At 38.3% G+C, this 19701-nt stretch overlaps 1 protein-coding gene across 1 annotated transcript in view; it reads right to left on the bottom strand.

The window, feature by feature from the left end:
- Positions 1-19701, bottom strand: part of KDM5A (lysine demethylase 5A) — a 93011-nt gene that overhangs the window by 22114 nt on the left and 51196 nt on the right. The window contains exons 15-24 of the mRNA XM_036092409.2: positions 16108-16289; positions 15620-15744; positions 14983-15133; positions 13543-13657; positions 10878-11233; positions 6685-6823; positions 3667-3846; positions 2927-3088; positions 630-1181; positions 118-261 (exon numbers count right to left, since the gene is read on the bottom strand). Of these exons, the coding sequence (XP_035948302.1) occupies positions 118-261; positions 630-1181; positions 2927-3088; positions 3667-3846; positions 6685-6823; positions 10878-11233; positions 13543-13657; positions 14983-15133; positions 15620-15744; positions 16108-16289 (2106 nt within the window). The remainder of the gene's footprint in view (positions 1-117; positions 262-629; positions 1182-2926; positions 3089-3666; positions 3847-6684; positions 6824-10877; positions 11234-13542; positions 13658-14982; positions 15134-15619; positions 15745-16107; positions 16290-19701) is intronic.

Raw genomic sequence — 19701 nt, 5'->3', positions numbered from 1 at the left:
TATCACCATAAGCCCAGGATAAATAGATTAGCTTTCTCTTCTACTTTCAGGCTTCAAACATCAGTGTTCAATAGTTTTAACAAGCCCAGTAATCAGGTATGCCTGTCCATTAATTACCTTCATGTCATAGCCATATGTCTCCCGGATATCTTCATCAGAATCTGTTTCTTCATCATCATAGTCCATCGTTTGTCGAGGGGAAGAAGATACACTGCTCACCACCCGGTTAAAAGCAGATTGCTGGAAACTAGGTAAGTGTCCCTAAACAACAAACAATTCCAAGATGAACAAAGGGACATACTAAATAAACAAGGGTAATAAATGTGCACTTCAGACCACCTAAATGTAATGAACTTGCAAAGTGGCCAACAGAATTCAACAGTTAGTACCGATCAAATTATTTGGTTATGATGCCAAGGTCCATCTCAATGATATTTCCAGGTAATGGTTCACTAAAATGACCTAGGTATATACCCGAAAAAATCCTATAGGTGTATCCAGAAAGATGTTATGGATAACATAGCTGCTGGCAACTTGCTGTTGCTTTCCTAATCACCTGGTAAGATATATTTGATTTACTATTTATACACATAATCCCATGAAATAAAAAAAGAAAACCCTAAACTTGCCTGTAAGTCTGGATTAGCAGCTGCTTTCTGGAGTTCTGCACTGATGATCTTCTCAGTCTTTTCTCGAGCTGCCTGCTCCACCATGCGCTGGCTCAACACAGACAGTTTCGCTAGGGCAGAGGACAGTTCATCTGTGGCTAGGGCCTGCCGTGCTCTATCTTGCCAACTCATAGCTCGTTCTGTCAAACACTGCAGGGCCTCTCCTTCAGGCAAACGTACAGGCAACTTCTGAAGGGATACCAGGAGTGAGAGAATAGTCTCTAACCTTGGCCTTCGAGATCGCATACAAAGAGGGCAAAGGAATTTTACTTCTTTAGCCTGCCAGCTAGACCCTTTTTTTTGGGAACCTGATTTAGGAAGGGGAACACAGCTGTTATGGAACCAGTCTTTGCAGAGCTCACACTGTAGCATAAACCCACTGGCTGTCTTGCGGCAAATGCAAAATTTTACTTCTTCTATGCGGTCCACCATTGTCATCTTGGCTAGGTTGGCTGCTCTGAGGGAATGCATGGCTTCAATCTCTTTTTGCTCCCGTTCTTTGAAAACCGCCACCTGTATACAACAAACATTTAATTAAAAAGAGTCACTGCAAAATATTCCAAAAATGCCAAATCCTCAGAGCTGAGGGATCATCTCCACATTGCGCCCTCATTGTAACAAAGTATTTCCTTAAAAACAAACATTTATCAATCATTTCCTATAATTTGGGTGCAAACATTCCTCATCTGTGAAATGCGCAAAGTGCTACCATATTTGGACAATTTATATCAGTAGGGTACTTTGAACTCTTCTGTAGGGAGCAGTAGAAAGATAATATGCCTTGGAGTCAAGCAACCTGAGCAAAAAGCCTGGCACTTGTACTTATCAACGGTTGATCTGGCGCACAAGTTTTCTGAATCCGTTTTCTGAAAAATGAGGATACCAAGCGACCTCATTTTGTTGTTTTGAGGATTAAATAAGATAACACATGAAAGTGCCTAACTTGGTGCCTCACACAAGGTAAACACCCAGTAAATATTACTTCCCTATCCCCTTGTAATTCCTTCCCTGGGGGTGACTTCTATACAAATCAATTCTTATTTCTTTCTTTAAACAGCCTCTCCAACTCATGTAGAAGTAGAACAACAAAGTCTGATGGCCAATTATAACAAGGTTTTATGTAACTCATTTCAAAAAAAATAAATAAAAGTAAACAATTTAGTTATCATGAACACTGTCAGTGTATTTTCTTTTTCAAACTGTGGTAACTTTGAAACAATTTTGAAATAATTTCCAGTTCTATTCATCTGGCAAGACTGACTTGTTAGGCTGGCTCGCTAATAAATCATTTCCACTGGCCTCAAAACAGGATCATTTGGGGGCGCCTGGGTGGCTAAGTCAGTTTAGCATCCGGCTCTTGGCTTCAGCTAAGGTTGTGATCTTGGGGTCAGGGGATCGAACCCCGCATCAGGCTCCCCCCTATGTGGGGAGTCTGCTTCCCTCCACTCTCTCCCTCTATCCCTCCCCGCCCCGCTCATGCATTCGTATGCTCTCTCTCAAATAAATACATCTTAAAACAAAACAAAACAAAAAACCCAGGATCATTTGTAGGCAGAAACATCTGTTATCAAGTGACTTAATGTACGTAATTCACTACTGTTACATATAGCCTAAACTCATTTTTTATTTCTCTTTACATCCTCAGGCTCCTAGTCATCTTCACACATTCCTCCTCCTCTCCAAAAATACCCATCATTCTAATGAGTTACAAGTATTTTCTTGAGCACTCACTATATTATGAATGAGACTAAGAGAAAGGAGATATTTTAAATAGCAGCTGGTATCATTAAACGGATATAATTCCTTTTAAAAGCACAGGATTAAATGTCACAAAATGCTATTAAATTCTAACCCAGTAATCACATTCCTAAGAGCCAAGTATAGGAAAATAATTTGAAAAAAGGAAAAGACTTTATAAAGAAGTTCACTTTATATTATCCATAATAGCAAACATTAGTAATAATCAAAATATTTGATGTATCAGAAAAGTATTAAACTATGGATAATTTGATGGAATATTAGACAACTATTAAAACAATAATAAAGAAAAGAGATATGGAAAAGACAATTTTAGGGAGAGAGCAGACTAATAAACTTCTATTACAAATATAAAAAAATGAAATATTTTACTATAAAGCCAAAGATAAAGTATACACAAATAAAAATAGTTAAGAACATAAAACCAATGAATCTGCTAATATCTTCACAGAATTTTGTATTCATGAAGCAGACTCAAAATGCATTACATAATTTCTTACCACCATAGCTGTATCTCTGGTTTCCTCCAATCCTTCCTCCAGATCACTCAGAGGCTCAAGGTCCAGATCCTTTTCTTTTTCTTTTTCTATTAGTTCTTTTACTTTTTTCCTTCTGTTTTTACCACTCCCATATATACCAATGTCAGTCCGGGGACTTAGCACCTACAAAAATAAAACCAAACACTGAGTTCTAGTTTTAAAAAAAAATCTTAAAACTGAAAACAATAAAAAGGAACCATTTACTGACCACTCATCTTGTCCTAGGCACTTTCTTATGTACCTTCTACACACACCTAACTCAATCCTTACAACAACCCTCTGCATAGTAGGTGTATCATCTGTATTTCGCAAACCGGGGAAACTAAGGTTCAGAAAGAAAACAACTTACCCAAGCACACAGGCTTAGCAATTAGAGAGCCAGTGCTCAACATGAAAGTACCTTACTCCAAAGCCTATGCCCTTTAACTATTAGGATGTTCAACTGCTCAAGATGAAAAGGGTAACGAATATAAAATATTTCAAGGACAGAATCCATTAGTAACAGAGATAAGATCCAGGCTGATTGCTTTATCTGGACACAGTACAAGATGAACCGGAGATAAGTCCGCCTAAGGATCCAGATTTCCAGTCAACATTTGTTATCACTTAATAGGAATCACTTATATAACCATGACCAGATAAACTGAAAACAACCCTCACCAATAAAACCCCTACCTACAAAATTACCAACTGTTCTTTACCTGCAACAAGGTATGGCTAGAATTCTTCTTAAGAAAGGTCCTCCCGGTCCGTTCTCTCCATGCCCGTGCAGCTGCTACTTGTGATTCTACCTGGGGCAACGCATCCAGGCGCACAGGGATAGGTCGCCCTTTAGCAGATAAGCTCTCCAGCTGCTCCAAGTAAGCATAGTTGCTGCCACTCTGAAAAACAAAAGTGCATTCTCACACAACTTGCACTTTCTTATGGAGTCTATCTCATGATATTGGTCGGAAGATCTTACAAAGAGTTTAGTGTTAAGTTTTTAATTAAATGTTATTCTTTAAACCTGGAGCTTCCAATGTCCTTTTTAAAAATTCTGTAAATTCACACTGTCAAAGATTTTTATTAATTAATGAGGGAATCAGTTAAGATGTAAAAATCAGTTCAAAAGAATCTAAAGAACAGACATATAGGGGGCACCTGGGTGGCTCAGTCAGTTGAGCGTCCGACTCTTGGTTTCAGCTCAGGTCATGATCTCCTGGTTAGGACATCAAGCCCAGCGTCCAGCTCCCTGCTCAGCGGGGAGCCTGCTTCCCTTCTCCTTCTCCCCTGCCCCTCCCCTGTTCACACACACACTCTCTCTAAAATGAATAAAGAAATCTTTAAAAAAAAAAAAAGAAAAGAAAGAACAGACATATATAAATACAATCAGGAATGGGACAAGAAATTTGCTAATAGATGGAAACAGATATTTAATATCATATGGGACAATTCAATCATCTTTTCTACCATGGGGAAATAAATTTTTCTGTTATAGATAAATTTAATTTTCTATGGACATAATTCATTTGTATTACTATCATTTTTTAATAATTGACAGAGCTGTAAAATAGCCTGGTCAAAGAAAATCTACAGCACACACTCCTAGAATGAGATAATCCTGGAGAGTTCACTAGACAACATCCAGTACTCCACAAAAAGGACATCCGGTAATTTCTTTTGCCTATTTCAAAGTCTTTCAAACTTTTCCAACAACTACAAAGCAGTATTTTATTTCTGATAACCACCTCCATTTTATGTTATATAAATACAGATGAGAACGGATATTTGCCTAAGTCACAATGGTTCAGTATTTCCATGTAATGAAGTCTTTAGAACTATTACTGCTGTAAATTTACTAAATAAATCATTATATGAGATGAGAGGGTTAGTAAGTAATCCATTCCAGGGATTTGGCAAGAACACCCGAAGTGGGTTGGCAGCCAACAGGCAGTAATTCAGATACCTTAGATTGGATGAATCTCCAGGCGGACAGAACACATAACCATTCCTGTAAAAAACTGTATATATGTCCTTAACATTCACTGTTACTCAGAAGCCCTGAATGAGGGAAAGGCATAGTTACATGCTATAAATAGACATTCCAATAAAAGGTTATTTCCTGTTAACTGACTCATTTGTCTATAAATTCATTTTGAAAGCTACACTGAAACATGTGGAAAAATAAAGGCAAAAAACTTAAGTGATTTTTTTTTTTTAAAGTAGGCTCCACACCCAATGTGGGGCTTGAACTCACAACCCCGAGATCAAGGGTCACACACTCCACTGACTGAGCCAACCAGGCACCCCAACTTAAGTGAATTTTTAATAATAATAATAATAATAATAATGGGAAGGTTCTAGCCCTAAGAGATATTATAATGGTATAATTAAATCACTGTGGTACTAGGATTAAAGAATAGTGAAATGGAAGAGAAAAGAAAACTCAAATAGATACAGCTGAGAAATACCAGGTTTACTACTACTCCTTCTTGTACCCAACTATAGCTGTTTGACTAGGAAAGACCTCCTGGCTAAGACTTGACTTAGCCTGCTCCCAAGCGCTGTATCTTAAAGAAGAGTCTGCCTGTCAACAGAAGTTGTCCACTTACTTAGAACTACGAGTCAGTCTCCCCACTGAAGGGAGGGCTTGGCAGAGGGCAAGTCCTTCAAAATTATAGAGGAAACACAAGACAGCCATCTATACTTGTAGACTTGGTCTTGTGGTCATAAATTAACAGCCAACCAAGGGTTATCAAACATTTGAGGACAACCAACCTCCTGAAATAGGTTAAAGATGAAACAGAGGAGCTGTCCTGATGAAAACAGAGATTAATTTTTTTTCTTCCAATATTTTATTTAAATTCAAGTTAGTTAACATATAGTGTAGTATTGGTTTCAGGAACACAATTTAGTGATTCATCACTTACAGAGAACACCCAGTGCTCATCACAACCCATGCCCTCCTTAATGCCCATCATCCATTTAGCCTATCCCCCCACCCACCCACCACCCCTCCAGCAATCCTCAGTTTGGAAAATAGAGATAATTTTTAAAATAGCATAGAAAAATGCAGCTAAGAAGCTCCCAGAAAAAGTTAACTGAAAACAAACTAAAACAGAAGTCATTAGAACTTGACACCTAGAATATGTTCTTTCTTGGGACAGCAGAGAGTTGGTTTCATTTTCTTTGGATATAGTTCTACAATAAAGAGTATGTACATCCTCAATACTGAAAATGCTGCAAGGTTTTTATAATTCAGGAGGAATATTATATATTGTTTTAAATTAAAATATATAATACATGTCTTTCTGAGGGCCAGGGTACTGTCTTTATACCCTTCCCTCACATTTCTACTCCCAAACAACTAGAATAATACCTACCATGAGTGTTACGGTGTTCAGTAAATATTAATTTCATTTTCTTTTTTCTGCCTATTTTAAAATTTATTTGCACACATGGCAAAGATTCAAAGAATACAGCAGGGAATAAACTCCCTATTGCTAAGAGTTAAACAAATAGCTAATTCTGTCATCTTTCATAGCAGGGAGTCAACAGAAACAAGTAACATTTAAATAGGTAATATTTATTTTGAATGACAAAATCAGATGGAAGAACAACTGAATTTTAAGTACTATTATTTTATTATGGTTATTCTATTCTAAAGAATTAAAGGCTTAAAGGATTCATCTGTAAGACAACATTACCCAAATGGTGGGATAATTCAAGAGGCTCCTTACCTGAATAGCTTCCACTTTAGCTGTCCATTCTCGAGCCTTTTGTAACGCTTCTTTCAGGGACAACACATTGGGTAGAAAGGCTGGAATGTTCTTGGCTTCATTCACTATGCTTTCTAAACTTGCCACGCTGTGCCGTGGTCTTAAAAAAAAAAAAACACACAAAGATAGGGTAGATGCATGAGGAAAAGTCAAACTGCTACCAACATTTAAATAACATTTTAGAATGTGCAGAGAAATTTCATATACATGATTTCATTTAGTTCTTACCACATCCTATAAGGGAGGCAAAGCAGCTATTACCTTTATTCCCAATTTACAAATAAGAAAACCTTAACTCAAAAATCAATTATTTTCCCCAAGTCATTTAATACAGTGAATGGCACAGCTGAAATACTGATTCAGAATGAGTCTCAGATCCCTTGCTCTTTTCACTACACTAAACTGGATCTATTTTAGTTCTCCACAATATCTGAAATTGTCAGAGACGCATATCAGCAGTGTGGAAAGCAATAGTCTAGAAGTCCAGTAATGTTGACCATGTACATTTAATTCAACTACATTCAATACCACCCAGTTAAAAGATGAATAAAATAGACCTATCCTCAACAAATCAGAATACAAGATAAGAATTAAACTTGTACTGGGGACGAAGAGCAAATCACTACAGGCTCACCACTATGGGAAGTTGTGATTAATTCTGCTTAAAGGAGCTGAGATGGGCTTTGAGCTGAGGCTTAAAGAAGTGTGACTTTCTCAAGTGAAAGGTTAAGGAAAAAAACCTAGGAATATAATGAACAAAGACATGAAGAAACATTTAAAAATAAGTTAGAGGTCCCGGAGCACCCGGCTGGCTCAGTGGGTAGAGCATGTAGCTCTTGATTTCAGGGTCAAGATTTCGAGCCCCACTTGGGGGTAGAGATTATATATAGTTTTTAATTTAAAAACTAAAATCTTAAAAAAAAATAAATTAGTAGTCCAGTTTAAGATGGGAGCTGGTGTGAGGACGGGGGTGAGGTAGGAGTTAAGAGCAAGAAGTAGGGGAATTTGACAGGAAAGAAAGATGCAAAAAGATATAAGAGGTCTCGAGAGCCATGAATTTTACCATGGAAGCAATAGGAAGCTACTGAGGGTGGGAACAGTTTCATTATCCATGAATCCTACTATGTGCTAGGCATTGTGCTAGGCATTGTGCTAGGTCCTGGAGATTATTAATACACAGGAGCGATAGAGACCTTGCCTCATGAAACGTTTTAATCTCGTGGTAGTAGAGGGGGATTATTCATAGCACTGTAAGATGCTATCAACATATACAGCAGGAGGACCATGAACTAACTCGGCAGGTGACGGAAGGATTCCCAGAAGTGACTTCTAAGCCTTCTTATCCTTTTTGAATAGGAGTGAGTCAGGAAAGCTGGGACCAGAGGCCGGGTAGTGGTACACCATAGGGGATGGGCAGAAGGGAAGACCGTTCCAGAGGAGAATAAAATGAGCACATGCGAAGGTCCAGAGACAAGAAAGAACATGGCATATCTGAGGAAAGCAGGGGGATCACTACGCTTGGAACATAGAATGCAAAGAAGAATGGCAAGGGATGAGGCTAGATCCTTAAGCAAGGGGCTAGATTACAGATGGTCTTATGAATCAGATGAAGGACTCTAAATGTCATCCCCAGGGGAAGGGCTCTAACCAAGGGAGTGAAAAAGCCACACCTGTATTTTAGGAAAATACTAGTTGCAGTGTAGAGAATGGGTGAGAACAGGGTGAGGTCACAGAGCCTATGATTTAGGCCAACTGTGACAGCACCCCCAAAGAAGAATGAAAGTGATAAACATTGAGGAAATATAATCAACATGACTTGGTAGCTAACTGAGGTTGAAGGTATGTAAATGGAAAGGAAAAGTCAAAGTTAATTTCCAAAGCTTGTTTAAAGGAGGGAAAAAAAAAGGTGTAATTCAAAGAAAAAAGGAGGAAAGGAAGAGATGATGGGAAAGAGTTAATGAATCCAATTCTGGATATGGGGAATTTGAGGTACCAACAGGACATTCAATGGAACTACCTAATAGGCAGATGGTATCTATGAAGAATATCTATGTTATAGATGAGAATTTGGAGTTAATCAGTATAAAGATGGCCAATGGAGCCACGAAATATATTAGATGAAATTTCCAGGGAGATGTACACAGTGAAAAAAGAAGTGGTCTAGGCCAGAATCTTGAGGAAAGGCATTATTTGAGAGGCAGAGAGAGAAGGCCAAAAGCAAAGAAGGAGGATATTGAGAAAATAGTGGTCAGGTGTTAACCAATGCTAAGAGACCAAGAACATTATAGATGTGTTTCAGAAAGCTAACTTTGATAGAAGTTAGAAAACAAAAGGTTCTACTTTCCACTATCCCCACCAAACCCTATCACCCTCTATATCTTTACTAATTATATTTTCTTCATGACAATTATCTGAAATTCATTCATCCATTCGTTCACTCACTTATTCACCTGTCTCTCCCCACTAGAACGTTGGCTCTATTTTACAGCAGGAACATTGTGGGTCTTTTCCCCTACTATCTTTATTGCACTTAGAAATAGTGCCTGGCATGTAGTAGGTACTCCATAAATACTGAATTGCAAAGAGTAAGGGAAAATACAAGAGCACCATAACTAGGTCAGTGACAATGAAATTGAAAAAGACAGATACGAAAGACATTTTGGAGGCAAACTCATTAAAACTTAGTGATTGATTAAATGTGCAAAAATGAGAGAAAGTAAGTTTTCAAATATTACTACCAACAAAATCTCATTCTGTAGACTACAATAAGTTGCATCAGGTATATCAAATCATGGTTTTGTATTCCAAAGTTATTTATCTTTTCCCATTTAATATGCTCCTGGAACTGTCATGAATCTGAAGACACAGAGTAATTTGAAGGTTTCAAACAAAAAGCTATGGATACATTTTAGTACATATTCTCCATGATAACTAGAGAGCAAAATATCCAGCAAAAATATATGCAGCCTTTTCTTGGTTAAACAGAACTGTGTTCACTGAATTATCTAAGGCTTCTCCTATCAACTGCGACCAAAATAAGTGGCTGGCAAAGTAGTTAAGTACATGAAGACTTTGGAATGAAGTGGTAAAGGCTTTAAATTTGAGCTGTGTTGGGGCACCTGGGTGGCTCAGTCGGTTAAGTGTCTGCCTTCGGCTCAGGTCATGATCCCAGGGTCTGGGATCGAGCCCCATTTCGGGCTCCCTGCTCAGTGGGAAGCCAGCTTCTCCCTCTCCCACTCCCCCTGCTTGTGTTCCCTCTCTCGCTGTGTCTCTCTCTGTCAAATAAAGTCTTAAAAAAAAAAAAAAAAAGTTAGTTGTAAGACATCCAGAGACACTTATAAATAAATAAATAAATAAATAGATCAATCAATCAATCTGAGCTGTGTATTTAATAACTATGGACTCTAAGTATGCCAGGTTCCTCATCCTCACAAGAGAAATTACAGATCTTAATTTTAGCTAAAGAAATACTTTCATAAACAACATTACAGTCTAATTAGCTGATATACAGTCAAGTATGGTGAATGCTTTACTGAAATCTCAAAAATCCAATGGGGGTGCCAATGCTAATGCAACTGCGTAATGTTCTCCTTTCTTGCTTCTTCTTTCCCACTACTTTCCTACATAAATCCTCCACTCCAAGAAAGCCCATTTAACTTGTCACCTAACCCTATATATATATTCCTTAAACTCAGCTTGATCTTTCTCTCACGCCCCTTCCACTTCAATCTCACTCATGCTTCAAAGCTCTACCTAAAGTTCTTTTCTCTCAAGCTTCTCTTCTGACCACCAAAGGTAACAATGACCTCCCCTCCTCTGAATTCCTATAGCATTTTTCTGTACCTATCAGTTAATAATAATATATTGCAGTGAGCTTTACATTTCTTAGCTCTGAACTATAGTATAGGTAATGGGAAGGTTCGAAACAAAATACTACTTTGTTTCACTTAGACAGTACCTAGCAAAGTACTCTGCACTAGCATGCACACAATATCTGAAACTATTTATATGCAGACCTATTTGATAATTTAGTGGCTGGTCAGGGAAGGCATAAAACATCTAATTAAATATTTAATGAAACAAAGCCTTATGTTCCTCCTTCGGTTCTACCCTTAGTTATTAAAGAGGCAACAGTCACCAATGTATGTGTTCACCTTGCCTGTAGGCAGACCTTAGCCTTTTCTTCCCATCGCTCAGAGACTGTAAGGAGCTCCTGTAGTTCAGCCATTGCCTTCTCCACAGCATGGTGGGGTGCCAATCCCACCCCAGAGTCTATCAGTTTCTTCATGACATCCAAAGTGACCTGCTGTGGATCTGACAGGGTCAGTCTTACTTCATCCAACCATCGAGCCTGCTGTAGCTCTTGCTTTAGTCGGGCCAGTTCAGGTAGCTCCACATAGAGACTAGAGCCCATGTCTATCAACATTTGGAGTTTGGAAGAATCTGGAGTTTCATCCATCATGGCCTCTTGAGCACGTTCATGAAACTCTTCCACATCATCCAGCAGATTCTGAAAAAGTCAAAAGAATAAAAATAAAAAACAAATTTAAAAGATACAGAATGAGTTTGGAATAGACACAGTTCAGGAAAACTATCAAATTCTAGACTATCTAATAATCTCACCATTATAGCACCAGATATGATAGTTAAGAACATAATTATGCTTCTCTGTAATTACTTACACAGACTTACTTTTAAAACATGATTAATTCATTCAAACAATATTTAATGACTACGGACTTAGATGCAGCCACTGTTATAAGCACTAAAACATACAAAGTCCTTATCTTTAAGGAACGTATTTTATTTTATTTTTTTTAAGTTTTTGTTTTGTTTTTTTGGTTTTTTTGACAGAGACACAGCGAGAGAGGGAACACAAGCAGGGGGAGAGGAAGAGGGAGAAGCAGGCTTCCTGCCGAGCAGGGAGCTCGATGTGAGACTTGATCCCAGGACCCTGAGATCATGACCTGAGCCAAAGGCAGACACTTAATGACTGAGCCACCCAGGCGCCCAAGGAACGTATTTTAATATAAATAGACACTGAATATATGAATAAAATGTTCCAGTTAGTTTTAAGTGCTGTGAAAATAAAACAGGGCAACACAATAGAGAATGACCAGAGGGGGTGGGCATATTACTTTGCAATGGTGGTCACAGAAAGCAGATGAACTGAAACTAAAACGAGGAGTTAGAGGTGGGAACTATATGAAGATCTGGAGGCAGAGCAGTTCAGGCAGAGCGGATAATAACTGCAAAAGCTTTTACAGAGAAATGTCTTGCTCTAAAGTGGATGATGGGGAGCGAAGTGGAGAAATGCAGTTAAAAAATAAGCAGAGGTCAGATTACGTGGTGCCACACAGATTAGAAGTTTAGATTTCATTCTAATGGCTTTGGGGAAGCACTGGAGAATTTTAACCACAGAGAAGTGATATAATTTGATTTATAATTTACATGGTCACACTGGCTACCGAATAAAAATAAACTGTCAGGGACAAGAGAAGAAGGGAGACGAGGTAAGAGGCTATTACAGTGATCTCAGGGGCAGAATCTAGAGGTTCAGAGCACAGTGCAAGCAATGCAGATGACGGCAAATGGTTCACTTTGGGAAACATTCTGAAGATAACGGTAGCACTTGTTTAGAGACTGGATATGGGGTATAAGGGAAATAAAGGAATCAAGGATTTTTGATTCATTAAAAGGCTTTTAAGATGCTTTTTAGTCTGCCATGGGATACACAGAGTATGCAATGGATGTAGAAGCTTGTAGGAGAGAGCAAAGGCATTGAGAACTGATGATCTGGGGATCAACAGGATACAGGTGATACTTACTGTCACTAAACCAATAAGATGTCAGGACCTAAAGAAAGAGCTGAGACTCTTAATACACTCCAACACGGAGTCAAGCCAAGGAGAAAACAAACAGGCCAAGAACGCCGAAGAAAAGGAACTGTGAATGAATGAAGAAAACTAGAGCGTGTGATGTCACAGATGTTCAGAGAATAAAGTCTCTCAGGAAGAAAGAGCAGTCAACTACCAAAATGCTTCTACGACATGGGGTAACAGGAGAAACACAACTGATACTAGATTTCACAAGCTGATAACCTTTTTTTTTTTCTTTAAGATTTATTTCTTTTGACAGAGAGAGTGAACGTACAAGCAGGGGGAGTGGCAGCCAGAAAGAAAGGGAGAAACAGGCTCCCCACTGAGCAGGGAGGCCGGGTGATGTGGGACTCAATCCCAGGATCCTGGGATCATGACCTATGCCAAAGGCAGATGCTTAACCGACTGAGCCACCCAGCCACCTCAAGCTGATAACCTTGATAAAAACCATTTTAGATACCCTGCCCATGGCCAAATCAAAAAACATACCACAAACTATCAGAGGATTACAACTATGCTGATTAATATATTTGATAGACACTTTTTGAGACTGTGTACAAATTCAAGAAACCATCAGGGATCTAGTAATTTCAGAGCTCACATTTTTAAAAGCTCATGAACTAATAACTTCCTGATACATTCAGGTTCTTTTAACTATTTTCTTGCATTTCAATTACATCTATGCTAAATGGGGATTCTGATCTAAGATTAATGCAGAAAAAAATTCTAAACTAACTACCCTTGGTTCCAGAATTTTAAAAGGAGAATTAAAGGCTAAGAATGAAACCAGGGGATTCTTACTGCCTACTGAAAAACTTCAAACAGCAGCACTTACGTGACAAACAAACAGAACAAAAAGCTAGTCTAGACACACTGTTTACCCAAAACAGAAACCCATACTACAAAGGATATTACCGAAGAAAAGAATGTAATACTCCACCTTTACTTGTCGAGCTTGGCTGATGACACATGGAAGACTAAAAAGTTGTTGGACAAAGGCCTTCAATTCTTCCACTGTCAGTTTGGTCCGAGTCCTCCCACTATCTGGGCTCTGCCTGATGTGAAATAATATTGAAATATAAGTAAGAAAAATCCATAGTCATCTGATATTAAAGGGGCTTCTAGTCTCTCTAGAATTCTAACCCAAGCAATCCCAGAATATGAATGTTTGAGAGGTTCCACTGTAATGGTGATCACTTCCAAATTAGGTTTTTACCTCATTAGTTAATGACTCAAAGATTCAACTCTCCACGTTATAGTTCCTCCAATCTTATAAGTATTGAGCATTTTAAACAGTCAATAAATTCCTCAGAGTAAAATAGTATGTTTGTTAATAAAACTAAATCTTCTACCTCAAAAAGCTTAAAATGTGGAACAAGGGCCTTTAACTTGGCTGGGGGCTAATAAACCCCTCTGAAACGGATTCAGAATTGTATATGTATGTGCATTTTTCTAAGAAAAGGGTCCCTACGCTTTTGCCAGATTCTTCAAGGGGGTTAGTGACCCAATGACAGGTGAAAATTCCCTGATCAATGCTTCAAAGAAAGGTTCTCCAATCAAATGTACAAATAAAAAACGCACAAAGTAATTTAAAACCCAATGTGAAGGGCCATAGCAAAAGCCGTGCAGATACCAGGAAAGTGTTGGCATGAATACGAAACAATACCACAGAAAATTTAACACATGTGAATTCCATGAAATCAAGGGCACATACTTCTACACGTAATAACACAGCCTCTCCAGCATCCCTCAAGATTACTCTTTGCTGCCACCTGCCTTCAGCGTGTAGTATCATTTATTTATTTACAAATACTTATTGCACATCCAGTATGTGCCAGATATTGTTCTAAGCACAAGAAATAGAGCAACGAAAAAAGGATAAAAAATCTCCAACATTCTAGTCTAGCAGGTGTCTAGTGGGACTGGGAAAGAAAGGAGGAGATAATAAATAAATTAGTATGTCAGGAAGTGACAGGACTAGGAGAAAAACAGAGCAGGAAAGAATAAAAAGGCTGCAATTTTATAAAGGGTTGTCAGAGAAGGCCTCTTCAAGAATGTGTCAGCTATCTGAAAAGACCTGAAAGAAGTGAGGGAACAAGCCAGCTGGATATCAGGGAAGAGCGCTCAAAGAGCGAAGAAGTGAGAAGACCCTAAGCAGAACCGTGCCTGCCGTGTACAAAAAGCACAAAGGGGAAGAGGACTGCAGAGTGGAGCAAGAAAGGAGGGACAGTAGTAGGAGAGAAGATCGGGACATGATTGGAGGGAGGGTGGGAGGGAAATGGCCACGACAAGAGGTCAAAGATAATATAGGGAGGGGCCAGCAAATAAACAAAACCAAAAAACCCACAGGAAACCACTGGAGAACTCTTCTTAGTCTTACCTGTGCTTCTGCTTTTTGCTCAGAAGCAGCTGAGCGACAGAAGCGCAAGTCTCAGCTTCTTTCACAGCATCTCTGAGTTTTCTAAAGAGATCATTCTCTGGGTATTTCCTATCCTCAGCATCTTCCAGCATTACTCGTAATTCAATCAAATCTGTAAAAACAAAGCTATATACTATGACCACAGACATAAAAAGTCATTTAAAAATACTCACCAACCTCTCTCAAGTTAGTCATCAATCTATTAGTGGAAACACTGCAGCTGTAAAAATCTCACCACTGCAATAAAAGCTTAAGAGCAGGTGCTCATTCCTAATCCTTATGGACAATTTCTCTCCAGGAAGGTAATTCCTCTCTCTTAATTAACCTTTAGTGGCAGTCCACTGGTAATAATGACTCCCCAAAATACGTATCTACTGCCAAGTTAGCTATCTGTCCCATTTTATATTAACTTTTTATGTAAAAGAGAATTCTCAAATAGAAAACTAAATCTATAGTCAGTCAATCAACCCATTAGTCGCAAATCGCATATGAAGCCTACAATTTTTCCTTAATGGAGGAAAAGCATATGAAACAAAACAAAGCCTCTTTCAATGTGACAATAATTTCACTGTATGCATACAAAAGGAGGAAACTTAACCTTTCTTGTGGTTGAAGTTGGCAGATAATGCTTCTGTAACACGGCTGACCCACGTGTCATAGGATTGTGCCCTGACCTTCACACCATACAGCAGAGAAGGGAGGTCCTCTAATGGGTAACGGTATCTAAAAACAAAGAAAAACAAACAAAAAACACAGAAACTTAAAACTTTGCAAAAAACCAACAACTTGAAAATAAATTTTAAGTACAATCAGCTTAATACAATGACCAAGGAAATGGGGTCTTAAATCAAAGCCACCCACAGAGTTTTAATGCAGGGAGAGACAGGGAACATGTGAAATCAATTGATAAAAAAAAAACTAACATTAGTTGTCAAGTTTAGGGCCAACTTTAAAGGACTGGTCCTCGTCAGGGAGGCAGAGAGACAAGGAAAAGTTACCAGTGCACACATGGGGAAGAGGAATTACAAAGAACAGTGCATTTGGTTTTAAAAGAAGTAACAAGTTTTACAAGAAACGTAAGGATACCTAAGACATTTCTTCTGCATGGGGCAGGGGCACAGATCAGTTGGATGGTAGAGACACACGAGGCGCTCAGGATTACAGGAACATGTGAGAGCAGAGAGAAAACACGTGGTTCTGCACGCTGAACACTGTCGCTCATCATCAGGAACAAGTTCAAATACTTCTTCTTCTGACATTAGAACACCCTGAAATACAATTCACATCACTACATCAAGTCTTTCAAGGCTCTCAAGCATCAAAGAACTTAAAGTTACTAAATTTTTTTCTATAGGTAAATCTGACTTAAGATATATACATGGGAGGTAAAATAATGCATCAAAACACTTTCTAAAATTAATCATTCTTAATTTTTTTAAAGTGGGAAAGACTAAACCTTGGTGTGGAAGAATACACATTTGACTGATACAACTATTTTTTAAATGCAAGGAACTTACTACTACAAATGTCAAAGCAGTCATTTTTGAGGGGGGAGGGAAATTGTAATTGGGAGGTACTTTTGGGGTGGCTAACAAAGTTCTGTTTCTTGACCAGAATTGTGATGACAACAAAGGTTACTATGTAACAATTCATGAAGCTATATATTTTGTCTTCTCCTTAAAACAAGAAAAAAATTGAATTTTTTTTGTCCCAGGGATAATACACCCTTGAATCCTGAATACAGATATATTAGTTATCAATGATCCAAAAATAACACTAATAAATACAGATGCAAAGATAAAGTAGTAAAAATTAAACTATGCAAATCAAAATATAACCTACTTCAGCAAGACATCAAAAAGAAGGTTAATTAAATTCGATCTGCCAGCTTAGTAAGAGCATTTGAGTGCATTTTATAAAGACTTCCATTTAATACACAAGAAAGCAAACTCTTTTCACTTACCCAAGGTAAAACCCCGATAATTTATTCACTGGCAGGCACAATTCAATTCTTGCAACACAGATTTTGTTTTTGATACTGGTTTTAATCTACATGTCTCTTAACTACTCTCACATCTTCCCATTTCTCATTATCAGCATTTAATATCAGCTTTAAAAATTATTTCATGTAAAAATGGTTCCAAAATGCACTGCAGGTATTTCTTAGCTTACAAGAATTTACACAGCGTCACAACAGCTGGCAAACAGGACATTAATACATCAAGAGAAGTGGGGCACCTGGATGGCTCAGTTGGTTAAATAGGCATGGGATTCTCCCTCTCTGCCCCTCCCCCTCCACACACTCGCTTTCTCTCTCTCTCTCTCTCTCTCTCTCTCTCTCTCTCTCGGTCTCAAATAAATTTTACACCAAATCCTAAAGTATGCTCCAGGAACCCCTAGCCCTAGAAGATACTCTGCAAAAAACTTAGTCTATGGGGAAATGCTATGTATTACTATATCCCTCCCAATTTAAGAGATTATCAATGAACACCAGCATATCATAGAAGTTTTACAGTAAAGAATTACAGTAAAGTTTTACAGTTTTACAGTAAAGAATCATTTATTATTTATCCCCAATTGATTTTTTCTTAATCTACCATTTCCTAAGCTTTGCCAACACAGAACAATTTTTCCTTGTAATGCTTTCTAACATCACACAGCTCAGAAAATTATAAATTATTAGGAGGGAGTGGAGAGAAGAAAAAAGAGATACAAATTAAAAGGCTATTTGAAATAATCAAAGTGAGAAAATTAAGGAATGGAACCGAATGGTAGCAGTAAAGAAAAAAAAGGGGGGGGGGAGTAGAAGTGATGAGAGACATTGCAAAATAAACAAATAAAAACTTCAAACCAGATAGCAGATGACTATCGAAGAGACAGATGAGTCAAGGATCACATTAAGTTTTTAAATAATGATCCTGATACTTACCAGCAATTAATAAAGTGGTTTGTGAAAGGGAAGATGGAGAGGAGATGATATTCTATCTCAGATGCTGAAAGTGAGATTATAAAAAGTTAAATAGAAATGTACAGTAATCCCAAGGAGACCCGGATTACAAATGGGTGACGGGACATGACACGTCTTTCAGAATGACAATAATTCGTGTTTGCACAAACTAGAAGGAAACATCAAGACCTGAGAAATGAAACCACAAGGTAATAGCTGAAAGAGAGGTAAAATCCTAACAAAGGCTAAGAACTCCTTGAAAAGTAGCACAAAGAAAAACAATAAAACGTCAAAGGCTGCACCCTGCAAACACTGGCAATTGAGGAAGAGGAGGAAAATGATTAAAAGTGACTGGCAAGGGGTGCCTTGGTGGCTCACTTGGTTGAGAGGCCAACTCTTGGTTTCAACTCAGGTCATGATCTCAGGATCCTGGGATGGAGCCCCAAGTCAGGCTCCACGCTCAGCAGGGAGTCCACTTGTGGATTCCCTCTCTCCCTCTCCCTGTCCCTCCCCCAGCTCGTTCGTTCTCTCTCTCTAAAATAAATAAATAAATATTTTATTAAAAAGTGACTGGCAAGTATTATCAGATGCTGAAGAAACAGCAGAGCAAGTGTTAGGAAAAGGAACAAAGAAGCAAAATATAGTGCAACAAAGAGGTCATGGGGATAAAAGACAAAGAACAACGAGACTTGGCAATAAAGTCACCAGCAAATTCTCAGTTTCAGAATGACAGTGACAGTAAAGGGATAAAAAGGAAATAAGGGCAGTGACCACAGAAAAACCACTCAAGAAGTTTTTTGGAAGAAAAAATAAAAACTTTTTCAAGATAGGAAAGACAATATGCAAAGAAAGGGTAGAGGTTAGTATCTCAAGGGCACAAGAAGTTAAGTTTATAGGAAAAGAGTCCCTAGAGAAATGTGATCAAAGGATAAATAAAATGATCAAGAGATGTGATATTCAAATTATTGTACAAAAAGGAAAAACAATGCTCCATTAATAACACAAGTTAAACCTGAAATGAGACTATGCCACAAAAACTCAGTTCATGAGTCTCTACCAATGTACAAGCAGACCTGGAGATATTGCAGGTTTGGTTCCACACCACAACAATAAAACAAGTACCATAATAAAACAAGTCCAATGAACTTTCTGGTTTCTCAGCACATATAAAAGTTCTATTTAGGGGCGCCTGGGTGGCTCAGTTGGTTAAGCGACTGCCTTCGGCTCAGGTCATGATCCCAGAGTCCTGGGATCGAGTCCCACATCGGGCTCCCAGCTCGGCGGGGAGCCTGCTTCTCCCTCTGACCCTATCCCCTCTCATGCTGTTTCTCTCTCTCTCTCTCTCAAATAAATAAATAAATAAAATCTTTAAAAAAAAAAAAAAAATAAAAAAAATAAAAAGTTCTATTTACCCTATACTGTAGTCTATTAAATGTGCAATAGTATTATGTCTAAAAAAGCAATATATATACCTTAATTAAAAAATATTGCTAAAAAATGCTCAACATCATCTGAGATTTTCACTGGTGGAGGGTCTTGTTCTCCATGTTTATCATGCTGCTGACTGATCAGGGTGCTGGTTGCTGAAGGCTGGGGTGGCTGTGGCAATTTCTTAAAATAAAACAATGGAGTCTGGGGCACCTGGGTGGCTCTGCTGGTAGAGCACACGACTCTTGATCTCAGGGTCATGAGTTCAAGCTCCACAGGGGGCGTGGAGCCTACTTAACAACAAC

The sequence above is a fragment of the Halichoerus grypus genome, chromosome 6, assembly GCF_964656455.1.
Source record: "Halichoerus grypus chromosome 6, mHalGry1.hap1.1, whole genome shotgun sequence".
Lineage (NCBI taxonomy): Eukaryota > Metazoa > Chordata > Mammalia > Carnivora > Phocidae > Halichoerus > Halichoerus grypus.
Note: the sequence above shows the minus strand (reverse complement) of the source record. Positions and strands in the feature narration are given on the sequence as shown.